Here is an 18,813-nt window from a genome sequence, read left to right on the forward strand (position 1 = left end):
ACAGAAAATTTTGAAAATCACATGACATCACTTATATGTGGGATATAAACCTAAAAGCAACAAACAAACAGGACAAACAGAGACTCATGGACATGGGCAATAGACTAGTGGTTACCAGAGAGTAGAGGGGAGCGCAGAGGGGAGAGGTAGATGGGGTAAAGGGGGTCAAATATGTGGTGACAGAAAGAAATTTAACTATGGGAGGTGAACGCACAATGTAAATATATATATACATATATGTATATATATTTGCCTTACTGTTAAAATGTACAACTGAAACTTACTACATTTTGTTCACCAATGTCACCATAAAAAATTTTTTTAATTAATAAATGGAGTTCTATATATTGACTTAGATTCAAGATTTCCATGATATATTCTCAAATTTAAAAAATGTATCTATAGCACGATTCTATTTTGTTAAAACACTTGTTTAAAAGAAAAAACCCTTACATGTACATATGTTTACTTATATTTCCGTTAGCATTCATAAAATAGAGGAAATATGCATACAAACTTAACACTACTCAGTAGTAGAAGTAAGAGAAGCAAAGGATAGAGAGGCTGATCATTCCATTTGTTTTCATACCCTTTAATCTAATTTAATTTGTTAGAGACCATGTAACTTTTGTAACTTTCTGAATAAAAAAGAATTAAGGTACTGTTTTAAGTTCAAGGGGCACTGTATACAGTTGTTCAGACTGAACACTGTACGACAATCTGGTAGGGGGAAGTATGCACCCTGCAGACATGAGAGAGTGAAAGGAAGGGTGCCGATACCAGCCCCCAAGTGCCAAAGCTACAGGGAAGAGTCCTTTCCGACTTAAAACCCATACACATGCACTGGAACCTGCACACGCTCAGGAAAACATGCACATACATCGCTGGCAAACTCTCATACGCATCTCTGTCCCAGCCACGCTCCAGGTGTCCTCGAAGGTTAAATCTCTTGCTTGCCCTCCACTTCTGGAGATCCAATTCCCTACCCTGCCCTACTTCGAATCTGCTATAACCTCTTTACTTAATGGAAGGACGAGGGTGGAAACAGATGGGCTGCCAGGGACATGTGTCCTGGCATTAGGAGAAAAGGCAGGCGGGGAGTATGAGCAAGTGAGATTGCAGGCACATGTGTGTTCTCTGTCAGGACGTCTGCATGCTGGGGTTCAGGAAAGCTCTCCGCTGGGCACAGCCAGGATGGGGCTGCCTATACACTGTTCAAGCTATGAGGTAATATACTAAATTTAACCAAATTTTACTTGAGGAAGGATACCTTTCTCTAATCTGCACAGAGATGCCATATGGGCAAGCAGAAGTCCTGCTAATAAGTGGCAGAGACAGAATGCAATCCCAGACCTCACTCCATTATCAGCTGTGGGACTGTGAGGATAAAAATATGATCATGGATGTTACAGCACTTTGGTAAAAGTAATAAATATGAAGTATCATTCTAAACAATTCTCCAGTACTCCAGCCAGCAGAGTTCTGGAGGTTATCTCATCTCTAGGCGCATGAGAACACAGGCCACTGGGACAGACTGATGTCTATGCTTCCCTTAAAGACACCACACCCACAGTGACCTTGCATTTTTCCATTTCTTTTACATTTAAGGCTGTATCTGGTATTTAGAAATCGGTGTATTTTATAATGTTGATAATCTTTCTTTGAGAAGATGTGGTATGTTGTGTATGTGGCTGTCTGTATGTCTATGTCTATGTGTCTTTATCTGTGTGTACGCATGCTCATGGATATATATGTGTCCAGACTCAGTAGAATTTGAAACTCCCAGAGAAAAGACATAGCCCTTTGCATCTCCCACAGTCAACTGTTTTTCTTTGGTCACTGCATGAAGATTTAAACAAATGAAAACACTTCTAATCGAGATAAAATTAAATAACATACAAATGATGCCTAGACAGTACTTGGATTATGATAAATACTTATACATCTTTTTCCCCTCATTCCTCTTCTGATTCAAAAAGAATAAGAACATTCATTCAATAAGATTAATTTGAGGTCATTCATTAAATGCCAGACATTGCTCTGGTTATTGGGGATACAATGATACATAAGAAATAATCTCTTCTTCTCAAGTCTTTGGTCCATCTGGCCAGAAAAATATCTTTGATTGTAACCTCTTACATGTTATATGGAGTTGTGAACAATACACTCTCGATTGGAGGACAGTGGAAGGGTAATTTGATGGTTTTAATGATTTTCTAGGGTTGGAAGGGTAATAGGAGTTCCCCTATTCCCCTCTGGAAGGTGATGTTTGTATAGGGTCTTGAAGGATGAATAGGAGTTCACAGAGCCAAAAATCAGCAAGAGTGTTACAAGCAGAGGAACTAGAATAAGTTTCAATATTAAAAATTAGCTTGAAAATAACCACTTTTCTGAGTAAAAATATAATCTATTGCAACTGCAATAGATTTGGGAAAGGATTCCAAATCAAAAGCAGTTGATTGGAAGAAAGAAAAGTGCTTCGGAGCTGGGCACTCCATCAATCATCTCACACTTAGGGCTGTTTAGGCCCTGGCACTAAGCTTTATATACTTTTAGTTTAAGGATGTTTGGAGCTCTTTAAATTATGCATGTTATTATTTTCCATTATCTAGAAAGGAACTGTTTTTAAAGCCAAAAACCAAAAGCTATAAGGCCCAAGAATTTATTTTAAACCTAAGAATTTCCCCAAGGCCTGGAATTTGATATCTAGGTTCCAGATTTGGGGGTATTTTCTGGGCTCCCTTCTCAGACCTGCCTACGTGTGTCTCTGGCCTCCCCCCCACCTCCATCTGCACCATCTAAAAAAAAACAGCAGGGCAGCTTTCCAAAGCCCTAGGTCAGCCTCTGCTGGTAACTCTACCTGGGGAGAAAAGAAGCTCTGATGACCCACTAGATCAAAGATAAAGCCCAAAGTGTTTACAGTATCAACTTTCACTCCCTGGAGAGAAGGGCTGTATCTTTCTCTATAGCTGCAAGACCCAACTGTAGCTTTTTGAATGACTGGCCCCATTGGCACCTCCAGGCCCAGGAGCCCAGCTGCTGCCCTAGCCCAGCCCAGGGAGGGAGGGAAGAAGGGAAGCCGCTGACAAGCCGCCCAACACGAGAACAAAGCTATCAACCCCATCTCTGCAGGCTACCAGCCTTGCCCTCACACCTGCCAGGCAGGGCCTTCTCTTTCTTGGTTAACTGTTTTGTCCACTTAGTTCAGCAACGGGCACATGGGAGGCTTTCAGTCAGGGCTTATGCTTCATTAGCAGCTCAGTTTTGTGACAAAACCTTGAGATCTGGACTCAGGAGATCTAGGTTGATATTCTTCTTCCACCTGTCACCAGTTGCCTATCTAAGCCTCGTTCTCCTCATCTTTAAAATGTCAATGAGAATCATGTCTGATCTAGCTGTCTCTCAAGGGGGCTCACTCATTTATAAGGACAGCAATGTGGAATAGAAGAGGCAGTATGGGATGAAGGCTAAGGGCTCAGCTCCTGCATTATGCTGCCTGGGTTCCCATAGCAGCAGTCTGTTATTTCCTAGTTATGCAACCATGGGCAATGGTTGCATTTTCTTTGATGCCTCAGTGTCCCTCATCTGTAAAATGGAATTGTAATAGTTCCTACTTCATAGGGTCATTAAGGGGATTAAATAAATGAATAGTTAGTTATAAAGAGTTTAGTATAATGTCTGGCACATAATAAAGTTTATCCAGTATCTGCTCAGTTGTCGATGCTGGAAGGTGCTGGGGTTCTAGCAATCAAAGACACAGAGCTCACAGTGTGGTAACCATGAAGAGAATCAAATAAAATAAGAGCAAAAGCAAGTCAGGTCGTTAACCCTCCCCACACACACCTCACTTCAAAACTCGCGTGCACGTGTATGCAGTGTGTTGTGTGTGTGTCCTCACTGTATAATATGGCCCTTGCCTACCAATCCAGTCCCTTGTTCTTTACCCTCCAGCCTTGCCAGACTCCTTTCTATTCCTTGAGCCTATCAAGCTCTTTCCTGCATCATGGCCTTTGCTGTCTGTCAAATCTGCCTTGAAAAGTGGTTCCTGGTCTGGAGGCAACAGCATCTTCTGAGAACTCATTGGAAATGAAAATTCTCCAGCCCTACCCTGTCCCTCCTGAATCGGAAACTATGGTGGTGGGCCCAGCAATCTGTGCATTCTGGTGCACGCTGATGTTAATAAACCACTGTCCTGGAACACTCTTCCCTCTGTTCTTCTTTTGGCTGGCCCTTCCTGGGTAAGGAATTCCTCCTTACGCCTCTGAGAAAAGCACCTACAGACAAAAAACAAAAGAGGTTTGTGACGTGGCTTGTGCATTCTCTGTTGATTTATCATTTCATTTGGAAGACATTAAAAGTCTCTTTAAGAAGCCAGTTTGGAACCCCTAACAGTTCTGGATGGATGAAGTCAGAAGAGCTGGAGGCAGGCACAGTGACACATAGAGATTACCTGGCCACGCGGCTATTTCAGAAAGAGACAATGGAAAGCATAGAGGCCCGGAACAGGTGAACTCGCCTAAGGGAAACTAAGTCACTTAGGGATATTTAGGACCTAATGTAAAAACAGAAACGTTAAGGACATAATTAACACCTATATTCTAATCTCAGTAGAGCTAAGTACAGACTTAAACATAAGCTCGAAAATAACAAGATAGCCCCAGAAGGACAAAAGAAAATCTAGAAAGATGTTACTAAAAACAGTTAAGTTAGAGATACCTAGGAAGTGTTTTTTTTTTTTTAACATATTGTCTCATCGTAGTTAAAAAAAAAAAAATCGAAGTTCATTGACTTATGGCTTTTATCTAAATATTTGTCAATACATAGATTAAGTATATTCTTGCCATATCTACAGTCTGCATTACCCAGGCAGACACACCCACACTCAAGTAGTGTCTGACAAGTAGTGTCTCCCTCCCAGTAAAAGCAGAAAGAACCTGGAAGGAATGAAAGGCTCCAAAAAATGCCATTCCAGCAACAAGAATATAACAAGGTCATGGAGAAGGGGAGCAGCCAGGCCATGGGCACGAAGCGAGGCCCAGGCTGCCGATGTGCACAAACAGACTTCTTCGTCTGGTGCACTTCTGAAGAAATAATGCAATTGTGAAAGCCAGAGAAGCCACAAATAGAACAAAGGGAGGAAAGGAAAAATCAATATGCAGTAAAGAGGAGGAAAGGAGCCAGGCATGATGGCTGAATCTCTGGTAAGAAAGGGAAACAGGCAGCAGTCTAAGTCAATGGCTCTACATCCCACATCACAGGGCCTGGGCATGGACGATGTTCCCAGATCATTTTCTGGGTAATCTGCACAAACTCCTTCACAGCAGGCACGAGTATCTACCTTCTATGCATGGAAAATTGAGAGTCAGAAAGATTACATAATTTGAACCCAGAGCTCCAACCCCTCAGGCCAAGTTTCTTCTCAGCCACCACATCTGTCTGGTCTATGAGGACACTCAGGGAACATGAGCCACAGGGAGTTTGGAAGGAGAGAGGACCACTTTACCTGTGTTTATGGAGTTGGATCCCCAAAGCCTATTCACCTGGGAAACAGCCCCTGGGGAAACTTGACTCCTTGCCTCTCCCCGCGCTGCACAAACTGATGTCTATCTCAGAAAGCAGTCGATGTGAGATCAGCTAGAGGCCTACACCAGGGCTCAGAAAAGGCACACTTCGCTCCTGGGGACTCGCTCCTTATTCCCCACCTTCCCAGAGGCGAGCAAAAGAGAAGGGCACTCAGAAACATGGCAGGTGTGAGGCTCCCCACACTGAATTCACCATTCTTTCCTTGTTGGGCTCTCCCCACACCCAGTGAGAAGCAAGGACTCCCCTTCATGGATCCACATCCTGAGCCTCTGGAACCTGCATCACCATCTTCCTCCCTCCCACTCTGTAGGGTTTTAGTTGGAGAGTATGACAGAACTTGCTAAATCAAAGTGGTTTCCCCAGCAACAGTGGGAGAAGCAGGTTTACTTACTCCAGGTAAATAATGCATGAGCTCAGGCTGGGAAATACGGCAACCAAGTTCATGTTACTAACAGGTTCACTGAACCTCGCAGCTCTGTTCCTGAGCCCAAGTCCCAGGGGATAATGTTGCAATTCCCCTCCCTCCCTTCCCTTCCCCTCCAAAGGAATCCTTTCTGTATTCATGTTGTGTTGTGTGTATGTGTGTGTGTGTGTGTGTGTGTGTGCATGTTTTTTTTTCCACTGGCCATTTCCTATTACCTAAATCAAACTGCTTCTGCCTTCAAGAGCAAAGGACCAAGCCCCCATCCTTGATGTGGCTGCTTTCACCTTTAAAGACAGGGTACTGAGACAGGCTCTATTTTGCAAAGTCCAAGAAGGCAGCACAGAGTCACACCACTCTCCCCAGTCTGCCGGATGATAGTTCGATTCCAAATCCAGTAGGTATACCTGACAGGTGGCCAGGTCCCCACACTCCTGGGCACAGATGCTCTCTGCCAAGAAGAAATGTAAACTGAACCAAATCCTGAAAGAACAATTTCCGATAAAGACCATGTGCTCCTCCCTCTCCCTGAGAATAACTGATACTGAATCTGCATCTCTCTGCCTTCCCAGAAGATGTTGCGCCTTTCCAATTGGTACTCTGAAAGTAGTAAGTTGTTTTTTTTTTAATTTTATAAATATGAAATTATAGAATCATATAGAAAAAGCTTTTTCAAATTACACAGTATTCTCTGAATTTAACATCGTCTCTCCATCCCCACTTGAAAGAGAATCACTCATTTAGATGATTGAAAATTCAGTACAAGGAGGAATTTTACATCACCAATCATAATCAACTGGAAGGTTTTACTAGGGGGAAAGGTGAAGATTTAGTCTCTGCCCAGAAGGACTTGCTACCTTTTGAGTTCTCCTATGAGGGTAGCTCGGCCTCCATAGTTGGGTAAGATGAAGTGCTTACAGCTGTGTATAGCACCTGACTTGACTTGTCCATCTGTCCCAGCAGATGTGCAGAGTAGTTGGGTCTCTATTTACCTGATATCCCTAGCACCTGGCACACTGCCTTGCACACAGTAGATACCACCTAGTTGAATAAGAGAGGAAAGAAAAGCTGACAAAAGTATCTAGTTCCTATGGAAAAAAAATTAAGAACTTGCCTCAACACACGCAACGAGATTTAGGCAACTCTTGCCATTTGCTGCTTCTATTCGAACATATTCATAGTATTATAAAGTGGTCTGACATAGACCTTATAAAAAAACATCAGAGTGTTAAAGAGTAACTGTGGAAATGCTCCTATTGAAAGCTTCCCCCTTGCTCAGGAGGAAAGAAAGTAATGCACATTGACAGTAGATACCACTCCATGATTGCAAAATGAGGCAGGTCTTCAGGGAGTATCATAGCAACCTAGTTGGTCTGTGAAAATTACGGCAGTTTTGCATTAAAACCTGAAAACTAAACATCCACGTCTGTTAGAAAACTATTTTTTAAAAAGACTCAGGAGGAAGAAAATTCTTACGTATGCTACAAACATGGATGAACCTTGAGGACGTTATGCTAAGTGAAATAAGCCAGCCACAAAAAGACAAATACTGTATGATTCCACTTATATGAGGTACTTAGAGCAGTCAAAATAATGGAGACAGAAAGTAGAATGGTGGTTGCCAGGGCTGGGGGCATAGAGGAGAATGGGGAGTTATTGTGTAATGGGTATAAAGTTTCAGTTTTACAAGATGAAAAGAGTTACAGAGATGGATGTGGTGATGGTTGTACAATATTGTAAATGTATTTAATACCACTGAACTGTACACTTAAAAATAGTTAAGATGATAAATTTTATGTTATGTGTATTCAGCCACAGTAAAACATGGGGGCAAGGCAAGACTCTGTAGCAAATATAAACAAGACAACTGAAAAATCTGCAGGTACCTACCGAAACAGCTTAGGCAAAACCATACAGATAAAGCAATGTCTGTGTTGTGACTGGAATAAAGTGAGATGTTTGGTCTGGATTGAAAATTTGTTTAGTTGATCCAGGATGGTGCATCTACCACTAAACATATGACAGGCACATAAGAAAGGAAAACTTGCTCAATAACAACAAACTGTGGAGATGATGGAAGGTCTAATTGGAGGGCATGCACCCCGCCTGCCACAGATCATGCAACAAGTATATAGCGATTACAGAGCAGCAGTCAGCCCTCAAATGTGGGCTGATAAAAGGATTATGCAACACGATAGCACATACTGAAGAATGCTCTGGAAAATAACCACCACAAAATGTACTGGAATTGAGCTGCAGCAGCACATCAACAAATCCTGTCCAAGTGAGCAAACAGTCTGTCTGTTGGAGAAAATGAATAATTATTGTGGAAGTTATTGACAGAAGCACAAAAGTCTTGGTAGAAACATCACAAAACCTATTTAGAAAAATAAAACAATGTGTGTCCCTGGCAGAACCACTCGAGAGTAACTATGGAACCTGAGAAACTCATGGAGTAAAGTCTGCTCTCCTTTTGGAACCTGGAGAGGTACCCAGACACTCACTAATCATTTTTCAGGTATCGGGACCTAACACACTTTGGCATTAATTCAAAAAAGCAGTACATCTAGGCAATGTCCATCTCAGTATGATATTCCTGTCCCACCAGCGGATTTGATTCTCACGTTCTTGGCTAATACAACAGGAACTATTATAGTAAGTTATATAAACACAAGAATGTTCTACCTAACATTTCACAGTACACCTAATACTTTCAAAGCACTCTTGGACCTTTTGTCAAATTTATACTTTAATTTCTATCTTGTTTCTCCCATTTCACTGCTCCAAGAAAGCTCTGAGACTAGTCGAAGTAGTATTTTACAGGAGAGAAAACTAAAGCCCAGTTGGGCCTTCCAGGGCCTTCCATGCCTATTTTTGTGGCCTGCTCCATCACTGTAGCTGCACTGAGGCATGCATCCCTTCATGGACATGTCCTTACAGGTCAGAGTATACTATCCAAATGATATCTTCCAATACTTTACATGCTCTCCCCTGTGTTACTCCGATAACTTAGAGGAAGAAACAGAAAAGTTGCTAGACAATTGCCAAACCTTTGCCTAACTTAATGTCATTTAAACTAAGAGATCTGTATGGCTCTGAGAACTGATCCAATAGGCCCTCCCTCCTGCCCTGTACCCTGCCCTGCCACATCAGCAGTGGCACGCACATCCCTCCAGGGCAACCTTACCCTGGGCTCTGATTCACCTAATCACAGCCCTGTGCCTCTCCATGGACCACAGGGAGTAATTTAGGAGTTGAAGACTATGGAGTATACCAATCAGCTGGGTCAATGGGAGGGATGGCCCCGCAGAACAACTGAGGTCTCAGGGCAGCAATGGGCTGCACAGCAGAAGAGGAAGGCCAGTAGTCAGCTGGACAGACAGCCAAACAGGACCTGGGTAGTGCTCACAGAAGGGCTCTGTCCTGTAGCGGAGAGCCTTGCCCACAAGCACATCCCTGTCCTTGTTAAGAAACAGGCAGAGACCTTTTTTGGAAGGTAACAGGTGTGGCCTGTGTCCTAAGCCTCCGATGCATTTCAAGGGGGTCCGGGGAGTCCCCAGTCACTGTCAGAAAGAAGAAGAAGAAAAAGAAGAAGAGGAGGAGGAGGAGGAGGAAGAGGAGGAGGAGGAGGAGGAGGAGGAGCAGTTGTTACCCACTCTGTTCAACAGCCACAAAGCTTGGGCCTTCCTTTACTAGGCCAGATTGCACTCCACCGATCTCCAAGCCTGGTTCTAGAATTCTTTTTCTGCTCTTGAAATATCAAGGGCTCCAGTTTAACGGCACCAACCCCACACCTCATGCTCCTCTTCTGCCCCTGAAAGGGAAACCAAACTACATTCTCAGACTAAGCCCACACCTCTTAGACCTCCATTGCCATGCACCTTACCTGCTTCCCCCACCCTAGCCTTCAGAGGAAGTCTGGGGGCTGATGGAAATAAGAGGAATCAAAAGACTGAGGTTTCTGGGCTCCAGGACCAGGAACTAAACTCCATCTTCCCCTTCCTCTAACACACAGCCCTACTACATTCAGGGTTTGAAGAACACCCCCAGACTATAAAGTCTCAAGTGCACTTTTCCACACTCAAAAGAGCCCTGCAAGGCAGGTAATATTACTTCTTCCACAGATAAGGAAACTGAGGCCCAGAAGGGTTACAGGCATTGGGTTTAGAAAAGCAGTCGAAGCAGTAAATGGCAGAGCAGAAATTGACACAGGTCTCCAGAACAGAGCTCTCTGTGACATCCTCGAACCTCTCCACGCTTCTCTTACGGCCCCTACAGCCCCTGCCCTTGCCAGGAGGGACCATGCTCTTCTTAAGGCCTCTTTTACCTCTTTGGAAACTGGGGCACACATTATTTTCCACCGTATTCTTGACCTACAGCAGGGCAAGAATTGATTATAAATTATAGCAGCTCCAAGAAGCCGAGTTCTCCTTTGATCTTACTTGTCAGGACATGTGGAGGCACAGAACATGAAAAACATCCAGAGTCAGTCCCCAGAGAGCAGCAAGGGACAGCAAGCGGGAGAGCACACCCCTCCTGCGGCTTCTCCTGTGACGTCAGGTTCTATTGTCCTCCTGGCCTCTGCTGGCACAGGCATCTCCTGCTCTGGGTTCCTTCTGAGGGAAGTCTTGAGAGGCACTACTGAGCCTCTGGGACGTCAGTGGCCTAATGGGATGCAAATTGGAATTTGCTTCCATAAAGATATATTATGCATGGACTTTCTATTAGATTTCACTTAGAAACTCATCATCCATCACCCAAGCAGGGCCTGCACAATCTCGGGCCTGTATCAGCAGTTTCTTGTCATCTAGGGTCCGGTGCCAAATTCATCTCCCTCACTGGGGGGTTTGAGGGACTCCAAAGGTTTGTAACTTGGCCTGGGTGGAGCGGAAAACCACTTCTTGGCATCCTCCGAGGCTGTTCTGTCCTTGCTAGAAAAGGGCAGGGCCTAGATGGGAAGGAGGGAACTGGCAGAGTTGGGACTGTCTCCAGTGGGAGCAGATGACGCAAAGGAGAGGTTTGAGCTGGGAGAGGAAGAGGGGACGAAGACTGTCCAAGGGCCCAGACTCCAGTCAAGGAGGCTCAGGCCTACACAGTCTTTTACCTTGGGGGGTAAATAAAGGCCTGAGTCTTCTAACAGAATCAGTCTGGAAGATTGTCCCTCCCTTACATACACACACTCACACACTCATTCACACTCATACACACATGTACACCCATGTCCCTGTACCACACAGATACTCACAACCCCCACACGTGCACACATACAACCCATCCACACTCCACATTCACATATACACATACAATACATACACATGCAATGCACACCCAGGTTCACACGCATGCTCACACTCTCACATACGTACAACATACACACATATTCTCATGCACACAGCACACCATGCTCATACATGTACACGCTCACACAAACCTGTATGTCCCATACTTTCACACCTACATGCAACACTGCAACATACACATACCCTCACACACCCACACTCACGCAGCACACATGTTTGTATATGTATACATTTACACTTATATTTATATACACAACCACAATCACATAATACTGCATGCAACTCCGTATCCCACTACATGCACGTACACGCGCACACGCATCCACACACTCACATTCAATATTACCTCTGAGGCCACAGAAAAGAGCTTTTCTTCATTCACGAAAAGCTGGAGATACAACTTTCCAGAGTCACTAGGATACAGACTCTGAGTGTTATTAGAGCAATGGCAGAAAACTTCCAGGCTCTTTAGGAGCGCTGATGGGGAAAGTGGAAAGCATGTTCTCTTCTGCAGTGTCCTCCCGCCATTGGAAGGGCAGATGGACAACGAGGCACAAGAAACTTGTAAGGAAGAATTAATTGAGCATTGAAGATACGATAAACTGGCAGGTGAGAAAGAGAAAATGCAGCCTTTAAAGACTATAAAACCACTAAACTCATCAGACACTTTTGACTGAACAGTCTATGTGCCAGAGCTGAGCCAGGGAACCTGTGAAACCCAGACTCGGTTTGCCAGAAGACACTGGGCCAGTTCACAAAAGATAACCCACAGTCCAGGGCAGTATACAATATACCAAGCAAGGGCTTTTAAGCCACACATCTGGGCAGTCAGAGAAGGGCAAAGTCACTGTGGGCTGGAATAATGAAGGAAGGAAGAAAAGGGAAGAACATGACAGGAAGAGACTGGTGTGAACTAAGACAAAGATAAGACTATGCAGGTATGGGGCGAGGAGCCAGCCTGGAAGCACTGGGGGATAAGGGTCTGGTCCCTGGGTCGCACTGAGGTTAGGATCCTGGTTTTAAACTCACCTTTGCTTCATCCGAGGAAGAAGAAAGGCCTCTGCTGTCCTTCAGCAATGCTTCCAGACATCTCCTCCAGGAAGCCACCCAAGATCTCTCCCTGCTCAAAGCCCAGCATATTTGTTGCCTCTAAGACAAATTTTGCGTGGTCTCAGATTTAGACCAATTTAGCACATATTAGTGAGTTTCATGATAACTCCCTGATGTAAAGAACTCCCTGTCTACCAGGGCAAGTCATAAATTAAGAGCTACACTAGCCATCTTAGTGAGGCAAGTGCCATTTCTTTTAAGGGTTCAGAGGAGGAAGAAAAAATATCCAGACAGGACAATCAGAAAAGGCTTCATAGAGCAGATGGTGTTCAAGAACAGACTGAGTTCATCAGCCTGTTCATCAGCTTACATCTTCTCTCTCGCACTAAATCGTATTTATGTCTTTTACCTCTTCATTCTCTATAATGTCTAGCACAGAACTAAGCATTAGTAAGTTCTCAATAAATTTACTATCTTTTTCATTCATTCATTATCTATTGGCTTGCTTACTTACTGATAGAGCTTCTAGGATGTTTCTTCACCCTTGGAAAAGTGGGAGCCCATATCCAACCTGCTCCCAGCCATGTGAGGGTGGCATTTCTAAGGAAAGTTGGCATAGTGCCCCGGGCAGTTCTATGGCTGCCACCTCTGTAGGTCAAAGTGTAGTAATGGAGTGCAATTTTAGAATCTTAGAATAGGACATCAGATATGTTCTTTGTCTTCCTTTTACGGCCAAAGCCTAGAGATATTAAAAGTCTATGCAAAGTTCCAAAGGTGATTAGATAAGATCAAAGGAAATCATTCATTTAAAAGTGTATTTTGAAGTAACTTTATAGTACATAATTCCAACAAATACTCTCTCAATTAAGTGATCAAGATCAACATCAGCAGTGATAAGTGATGCTGATAGCATGTACCCTTGATATGATGTGCTGAAAATGGCACTTTACTTCTGTAGGCTTCCTTCCCAAACATAACTCTTATCTAATTATGAGAAAAATATCAGACAAATCTCAACTGAGGGATATTCTAAAAAATATGTGACTAATATTCCTGAAACTGCAAAAGTCATCAAAAATAAGGAAATTTTGAGAAAACTGTCATAGCCAAGAGGAGGCGAAAGAGACATGACAATTAAATGTAATGTGAGATCCTGGAACAGAAAAAGATCTTTAAGGAAATCTAAATAAGGTTTGGACTTTAGTTAATAATAATGTATCAACACTGGTTCATTAATTGTCACAAATGTACCAAACTAATACAAAATGTTAATAATAGGGGAAACTGGGTGCCGGCATATGGGAACTCTCTACACTATCTTTGCTTTTTTCTGTATATCTAAAACTGTTCTAAAAGTAAATTTTAATTAAAAAAAAAAATTATGCTTTGAAACTCTGCCCATCTCGATTCTTACTAGTGTTCATAATAGACTCTCAATCCAGTGCTCATCTTGTCCCATCACCTGGTTGCTGGGCACACTAATGTCTCTTTAAGCTCCTCTTGGCTGTGACAATTTTTCAGATTTTCTTTGTTTTTCATGACCTTAGTAGTTTTGAGGAATACTGGTCAGGTATTTTGTAGAATGTCCTTCAACTGGGATTCTTCTGATGTTTTTTTCTCAACTTGATTTCAAGTCACTGAGAATCACAGTAGGGCCCATAGAGCTGAAATCACTTCTTTTCCCTGGGCAGGTAAGAGCACCTCCACTTCCCTCCATTATGAGGACTCTGTGTTCAAGGCACGGAGGAGCCATGGCAGCCGGGTAAAGCCATGCTGTGGGGGCGCATGTGGGCTGGTCGGAAACCAACCCAGGCATCCTTGTTGCAGTAACACTGGGTGTGATGCTTCTTCCAGCTTTGCCATAGGTGGGAGGTTCAGTCTCCAGCCAGGATGGGTCCAAGAGGGAGAGTCTTGGCTTGGAACCGGATAACCCAGAGGACTTCTCTCTGCTCCCATCTCTTTAGAGCCAATTTGAGGACAGACTTCTCCACAGCCGGCTTCAGTGGGTCCATAGGGACCAATAAGACTGTGGATACTGGGACTTATGAGAAGTTGCCTTGACAACGCATCCTTCCAGGTGTGTGGGAGAGAAGGAGAGTGCCTGTGTGAGTTCTGAAAAGAACAGGATTCTAAGATGTGGAGCTGCCTTTAAGGAAGTTGTCATCTTTATTTTCCCCTAGGTCCCTTTATTATACAATTTCTTAGCCTCGGTCCTTGAGAACTCAGTTCTGGTGAGGGGGAGGCAGCCACTGGGCACTGAACTGTGTGGGCTTGACAGAGCTGGCAGGCAAACTCAGCATGCTAAATCCAGTGGACCATTCGAGATGTCTAGACAGGAAGCCAGGCTGAGAGAAAAGCAAGGACACTCCCCTCGCACTAGAGCCCAGAGGCTGCCAAACAGGCTGCTGTCACTGCTTCAGGGGCCCAGAAGATCAGTCCTCTGGGATCTGAGTGCCAGCTCAGGCACATCCTTATAGAAGTAAAGGGTGTGCCGGCCCCAGGTCAAGTGCAGCAGGGGTGTGCAGATAGAGCAGACATACTGCAGATGGGTGGTTCGAAGGTAAATGTGGCCTAGCATGACCTTGAAATTAAAGCTGGGAGAGTAGACCGAGCATTAGTGTTTCAGGCCTTCATCTCAAAGCATGCTCTGACTGTCACTCAACATCCAAGTGGGGGTAGTGGAGAGAATAGACAGCCTTGGGGGTCCAGCCAGTGCCAGACAGTGTCTAGCACTGGGACCTTGAACAAGTTAGTCTGTCTCTCAGTTTCCCCATTTATAAAATGGGGCTAATTCTATACCTGCCTTATCTGCCCCATAGGTGATGATGAGGTGCAGGTGAAATGATATACGGAAAAGACCTGTGCAAAGTGCTTAGCAGGCATGACTATTACAAAGGATGTTTATATTGTAAGCTTTGAGGCTGTTGAGATATTCAGTTTCATTGAACTGGGAGACTTGGCTTCTTCTGGCTGTCAGTCACTGAGTTGCTTAGAAAAGAGTCTTACAGGTCATTAGCCCAACACACCCATCTTGTCCTTGAGAAAAGCTAAAGCATGTGATTCTGTGACCTCTGGAGATCTCAGAACAAGTCTGTATCTGAGCTCAGCCTACAACTCAGGGTTCCTGATTCCCACATGAGGCTCATGAATCATGCCACATTGTTCTGTCTCTGCCAGGGCCAGTTCTTCTGGCACTAAACATCTACATCTCACCTCCAGCACCAAGAGCGGGTCCCAGTAGCCTTCATTTGCATTTTAGTGCACACCCACTCTCCACAGCTTATCATATAACCGAACACCCATGCCAGATTCTGGGATCTTTAAGGAAATACAAAAGAGTGAAAGACACAACAGAAAGACGATAAGCAAGTGTTCCTTTGGAGTTTCGCCAGCATGGATCGGCAATACGCCTGAGACTCCCGCCCTCAATCTGTTCACCAACCTGTTTCTCTCCTCATTCAAGCTGCTCCTGAAAGCCTCTCCTCTGGGATGTCTTCCCAGATCAACTAAGCTACTGGCAGCTACCGGGGATTGACCCTGTTTTAACCCAGTACTTCCTTGGGTGTTCCCCACCCACCTTCCACCTCAGTGGGCACTTAGCCTTGTCCTCCACTCCCAGGGGCCAAGCTTTTGCCTCCCCTCCTGGCATCTGTGCAAGAACTCTTGCCGGTATCTCCAGTTTGCCCTAATTCCAGTCACGCACTTGACATATATTTGATTTTGATACTTTATTGTCTCTTAATGTATTTGCCTCCTGCTTTTATTTGGTCATGGGCCTGTCCTCCCCTTATTTCTTCAAGTCTGTGTTGTTTGTCTGAGACACACATAACTCAGGGGGTCTCATAATCAAAGAAAGGAAAATTGCTTGTCTCTGCCCTTCTGTGGATTCAATCAGGACTCCATGCTCTATGCTTTAAGCAGGTCCAAATTTCATGTCTCATCAGCCTTAGCTACAAAGCTGAATTCTTCCTATCCAAACAGTCACTTTATTGATGAGTGATAATTCTTTCTTTGATTTTTTTTTTATCCAAACTACTGGACAGACAGACAAGTCTATGTTTTCCTTCCTCAGATTTTCTATTTACCCTGAACTTTTACTGTCTCATGATAGTATTGTTTAAAAGGGTCCTGCAGAAATACTACCGTTGTATAAAAAAGAAAGGAGATAGAACGTACACACACACAGTCCCATACACATATATGTATGCATCTGTATTTTTCTGTCAAATATAACTTATCTCTGAATGATATAAGTATAAATTATCTCTTTAAGCATACATTGTCTCTGAATGATGCACAAAAATCTGAAAATATCAGTTACCTTCTTAGATTTTCATTATATAGCGTTTTCTACCTTTTGAACTTTTAAAACTTTTTTATAATTAATAATTTCACATATACAGAGAATATCTGAAATGAATATATATATTGAGATAGAATAATTAATTCTGCCTTGTGGATCCACCATTCGTGAGAAATGGAACATTGTCAATAGCGTTAAAGTTTTCTGCATCTCTTCTGATTCCACAGAGGTAACCACCATCTTCTTATTCTCAATTTTCTTTCCTTTAGAGTTTTATCACAAATGTATACATCCCTAAGTAATACATTGTTATTTCATTTTACTTATTTTGAACTTGATAAAAATGGTGTCACACTGCATGTATTTTTCTGGAACAAGGTAACTTCTTCTCTTATCACAGTTTTAAAATTGATCCATGCTGATGCTTACAACTTTAATTCATGTATTTTCATCTAACATTTTATTGAGTGAATATACCCACTCTATTCATCTATTTCCTGGGTCATACATTGGGTTATTTCCTATTTTTGCCACTATGAACTTTCTTATGTCTGTCTCTTGGTGTGCATGTGCAAGAGTTTTCTAGGGTTTGATCCTGGCAGTGGCACTGCTGGGCCAGTGCTGGACCTTCAGTTCAATGACCATAAGCCAAATGATTTCCAAACTAATTGTGCCACCTTACATTCCCACCAGCAGCATGAAGGGTTTTTGTTCCTCTGCATTCTCACCAACTTGATATGAACAGACTTTAACATAGTGGGTATAAAATAACATGATATTATGAGCTTAATTTACATTTCTCTGGTTACTAGTGTCATTAAGAGCATCTTCTTATGTTTATTAACCATTCATGTTTCCTCCTCTATGGCTTTTTGAATTTCAAATCCTGTGAAAATATTACCTATTCAATGATATATATTTATTAAAATGGACCTGCAATATCTCATTTCTCATTTGCAAAGGGCTCCACCACTCTCCCCCAAAGCACATCTCTGAACAGTGTCACAATAAACAAAATTGCTAATAAGACCTTGGTGAGTGTTATGAGCTGAATTGTGTCTAAAATTCATATAGTAATGCCCTAGCTCCTATTACCTCAGAATGTAACCATATTTGGAGATAAGATCTTTGAAGAGGAAATTAAGTTAAAATGAAGTCTATAGGATAGGCACTAATCCAATAGGACTGCTGTCCTTAGAAGAATAGGAGATTAGGACACAAGAGACACAGACCAAGGGACAACCACATGAAGAAGATGGCCATCTACAAGCCGAGGACAGAGACTTCAGAGGAAACCAAACTTGACAACATCCTGATCTTTGACTTCCAGCCTCCAGAACTGGGAGAAAATAAATTCGTGTGATTTAAGCCATCCAGTGTGTGTAGTTTTTATGGCAGCCTAAGCAGACTAAAACAGTGAGCATACTACTGTTTACACAGTGCTTCCACATATTGCTTCATCTACTCATTCATCATCAAATATTAATCAAGCATATCCCGGGTCTAAGGGCACATTTCATTGTTAAATCCTCACTGCAATCTTTTAAGTCAGGAATAACTACCCTTGCTTTTAAAATGAGGGAACGGAGGCTCACCGTATTTTAGTGAGTTTAGAGGAGGACCACTGGGACGGTATAGGAAGTGAAGATAGCATGTGAGGGGCCCAGAGAAGAGAAAACTCAGGCAGACACTATCATCATCTTTAAATAGTGTGAGACGGTCATGTAGAAGAGGGAGTTCATTTGAGAGAATCCATTTTTCCTTATGGCCCCAAAGGATAGAACTATGATGAATAGGAAGAAATATCAGGAAGACAAATTTCACTTGAACAGAAAGAAAAACATTGTCACAGTCAAAATTGTCTAAAGATGCAGCAAGATGTCTTGAGTGTTTGAGTTATCCCTACAGAAGCTGGATGACCACTTTATGAGGGATGGGATGTGGGGGGGGTGCGTGTGTGTGTGTGTGTGTGTGAGTAGGGAGTGAGAGTCAAGACTGAGTCTCTAGTCTTTCCACAATGCCAAGCTGCCTCTAAACAGATTAGCGGCAGGACAAATGAGTTCTGATGATGACAGTATTCACTCAGCTGCCCGGTGACAGGACACCATGACAGGGAGTATACAGCTTTGGAAATGAGAGAATTATTCATTTTCTCC

The 18,813-nt window shown here is 43.1% G+C and overlaps 1 protein-coding gene across 1 annotated transcript in view; it reads left to right on the forward strand.

Moving 5' to 3' along the window:
• CUNH8orf86 (chromosome unknown C8orf86 homolog) overlaps positions 1–1,626 on the forward strand; it is a 45,217-nt gene extending 43,591 nt beyond the window's left edge. Inside the window, 2 exon segments of the mRNA XM_015592806.1 lie at positions 1,505–1,559; positions 1,562–1,626. Coding sequence (XP_015448292.1) covers positions 1,505–1,559; positions 1,562–1,626 — 120 coding nt within the window.
• The last annotated feature ends 17,187 nt before the right edge of the window (positions 1,627–18,813 follow it).

The sequence above is a fragment of the Pteropus alecto genome, unplaced genomic scaffold (genome assembly GCF_000325575.1).
Source record: "Pteropus alecto unplaced genomic scaffold, ASM32557v1 scaffold24, whole genome shotgun sequence".
NCBI lineage: Eukaryota > Metazoa > Chordata > Mammalia > Chiroptera > Pteropodidae > Pteropus > Pteropus alecto.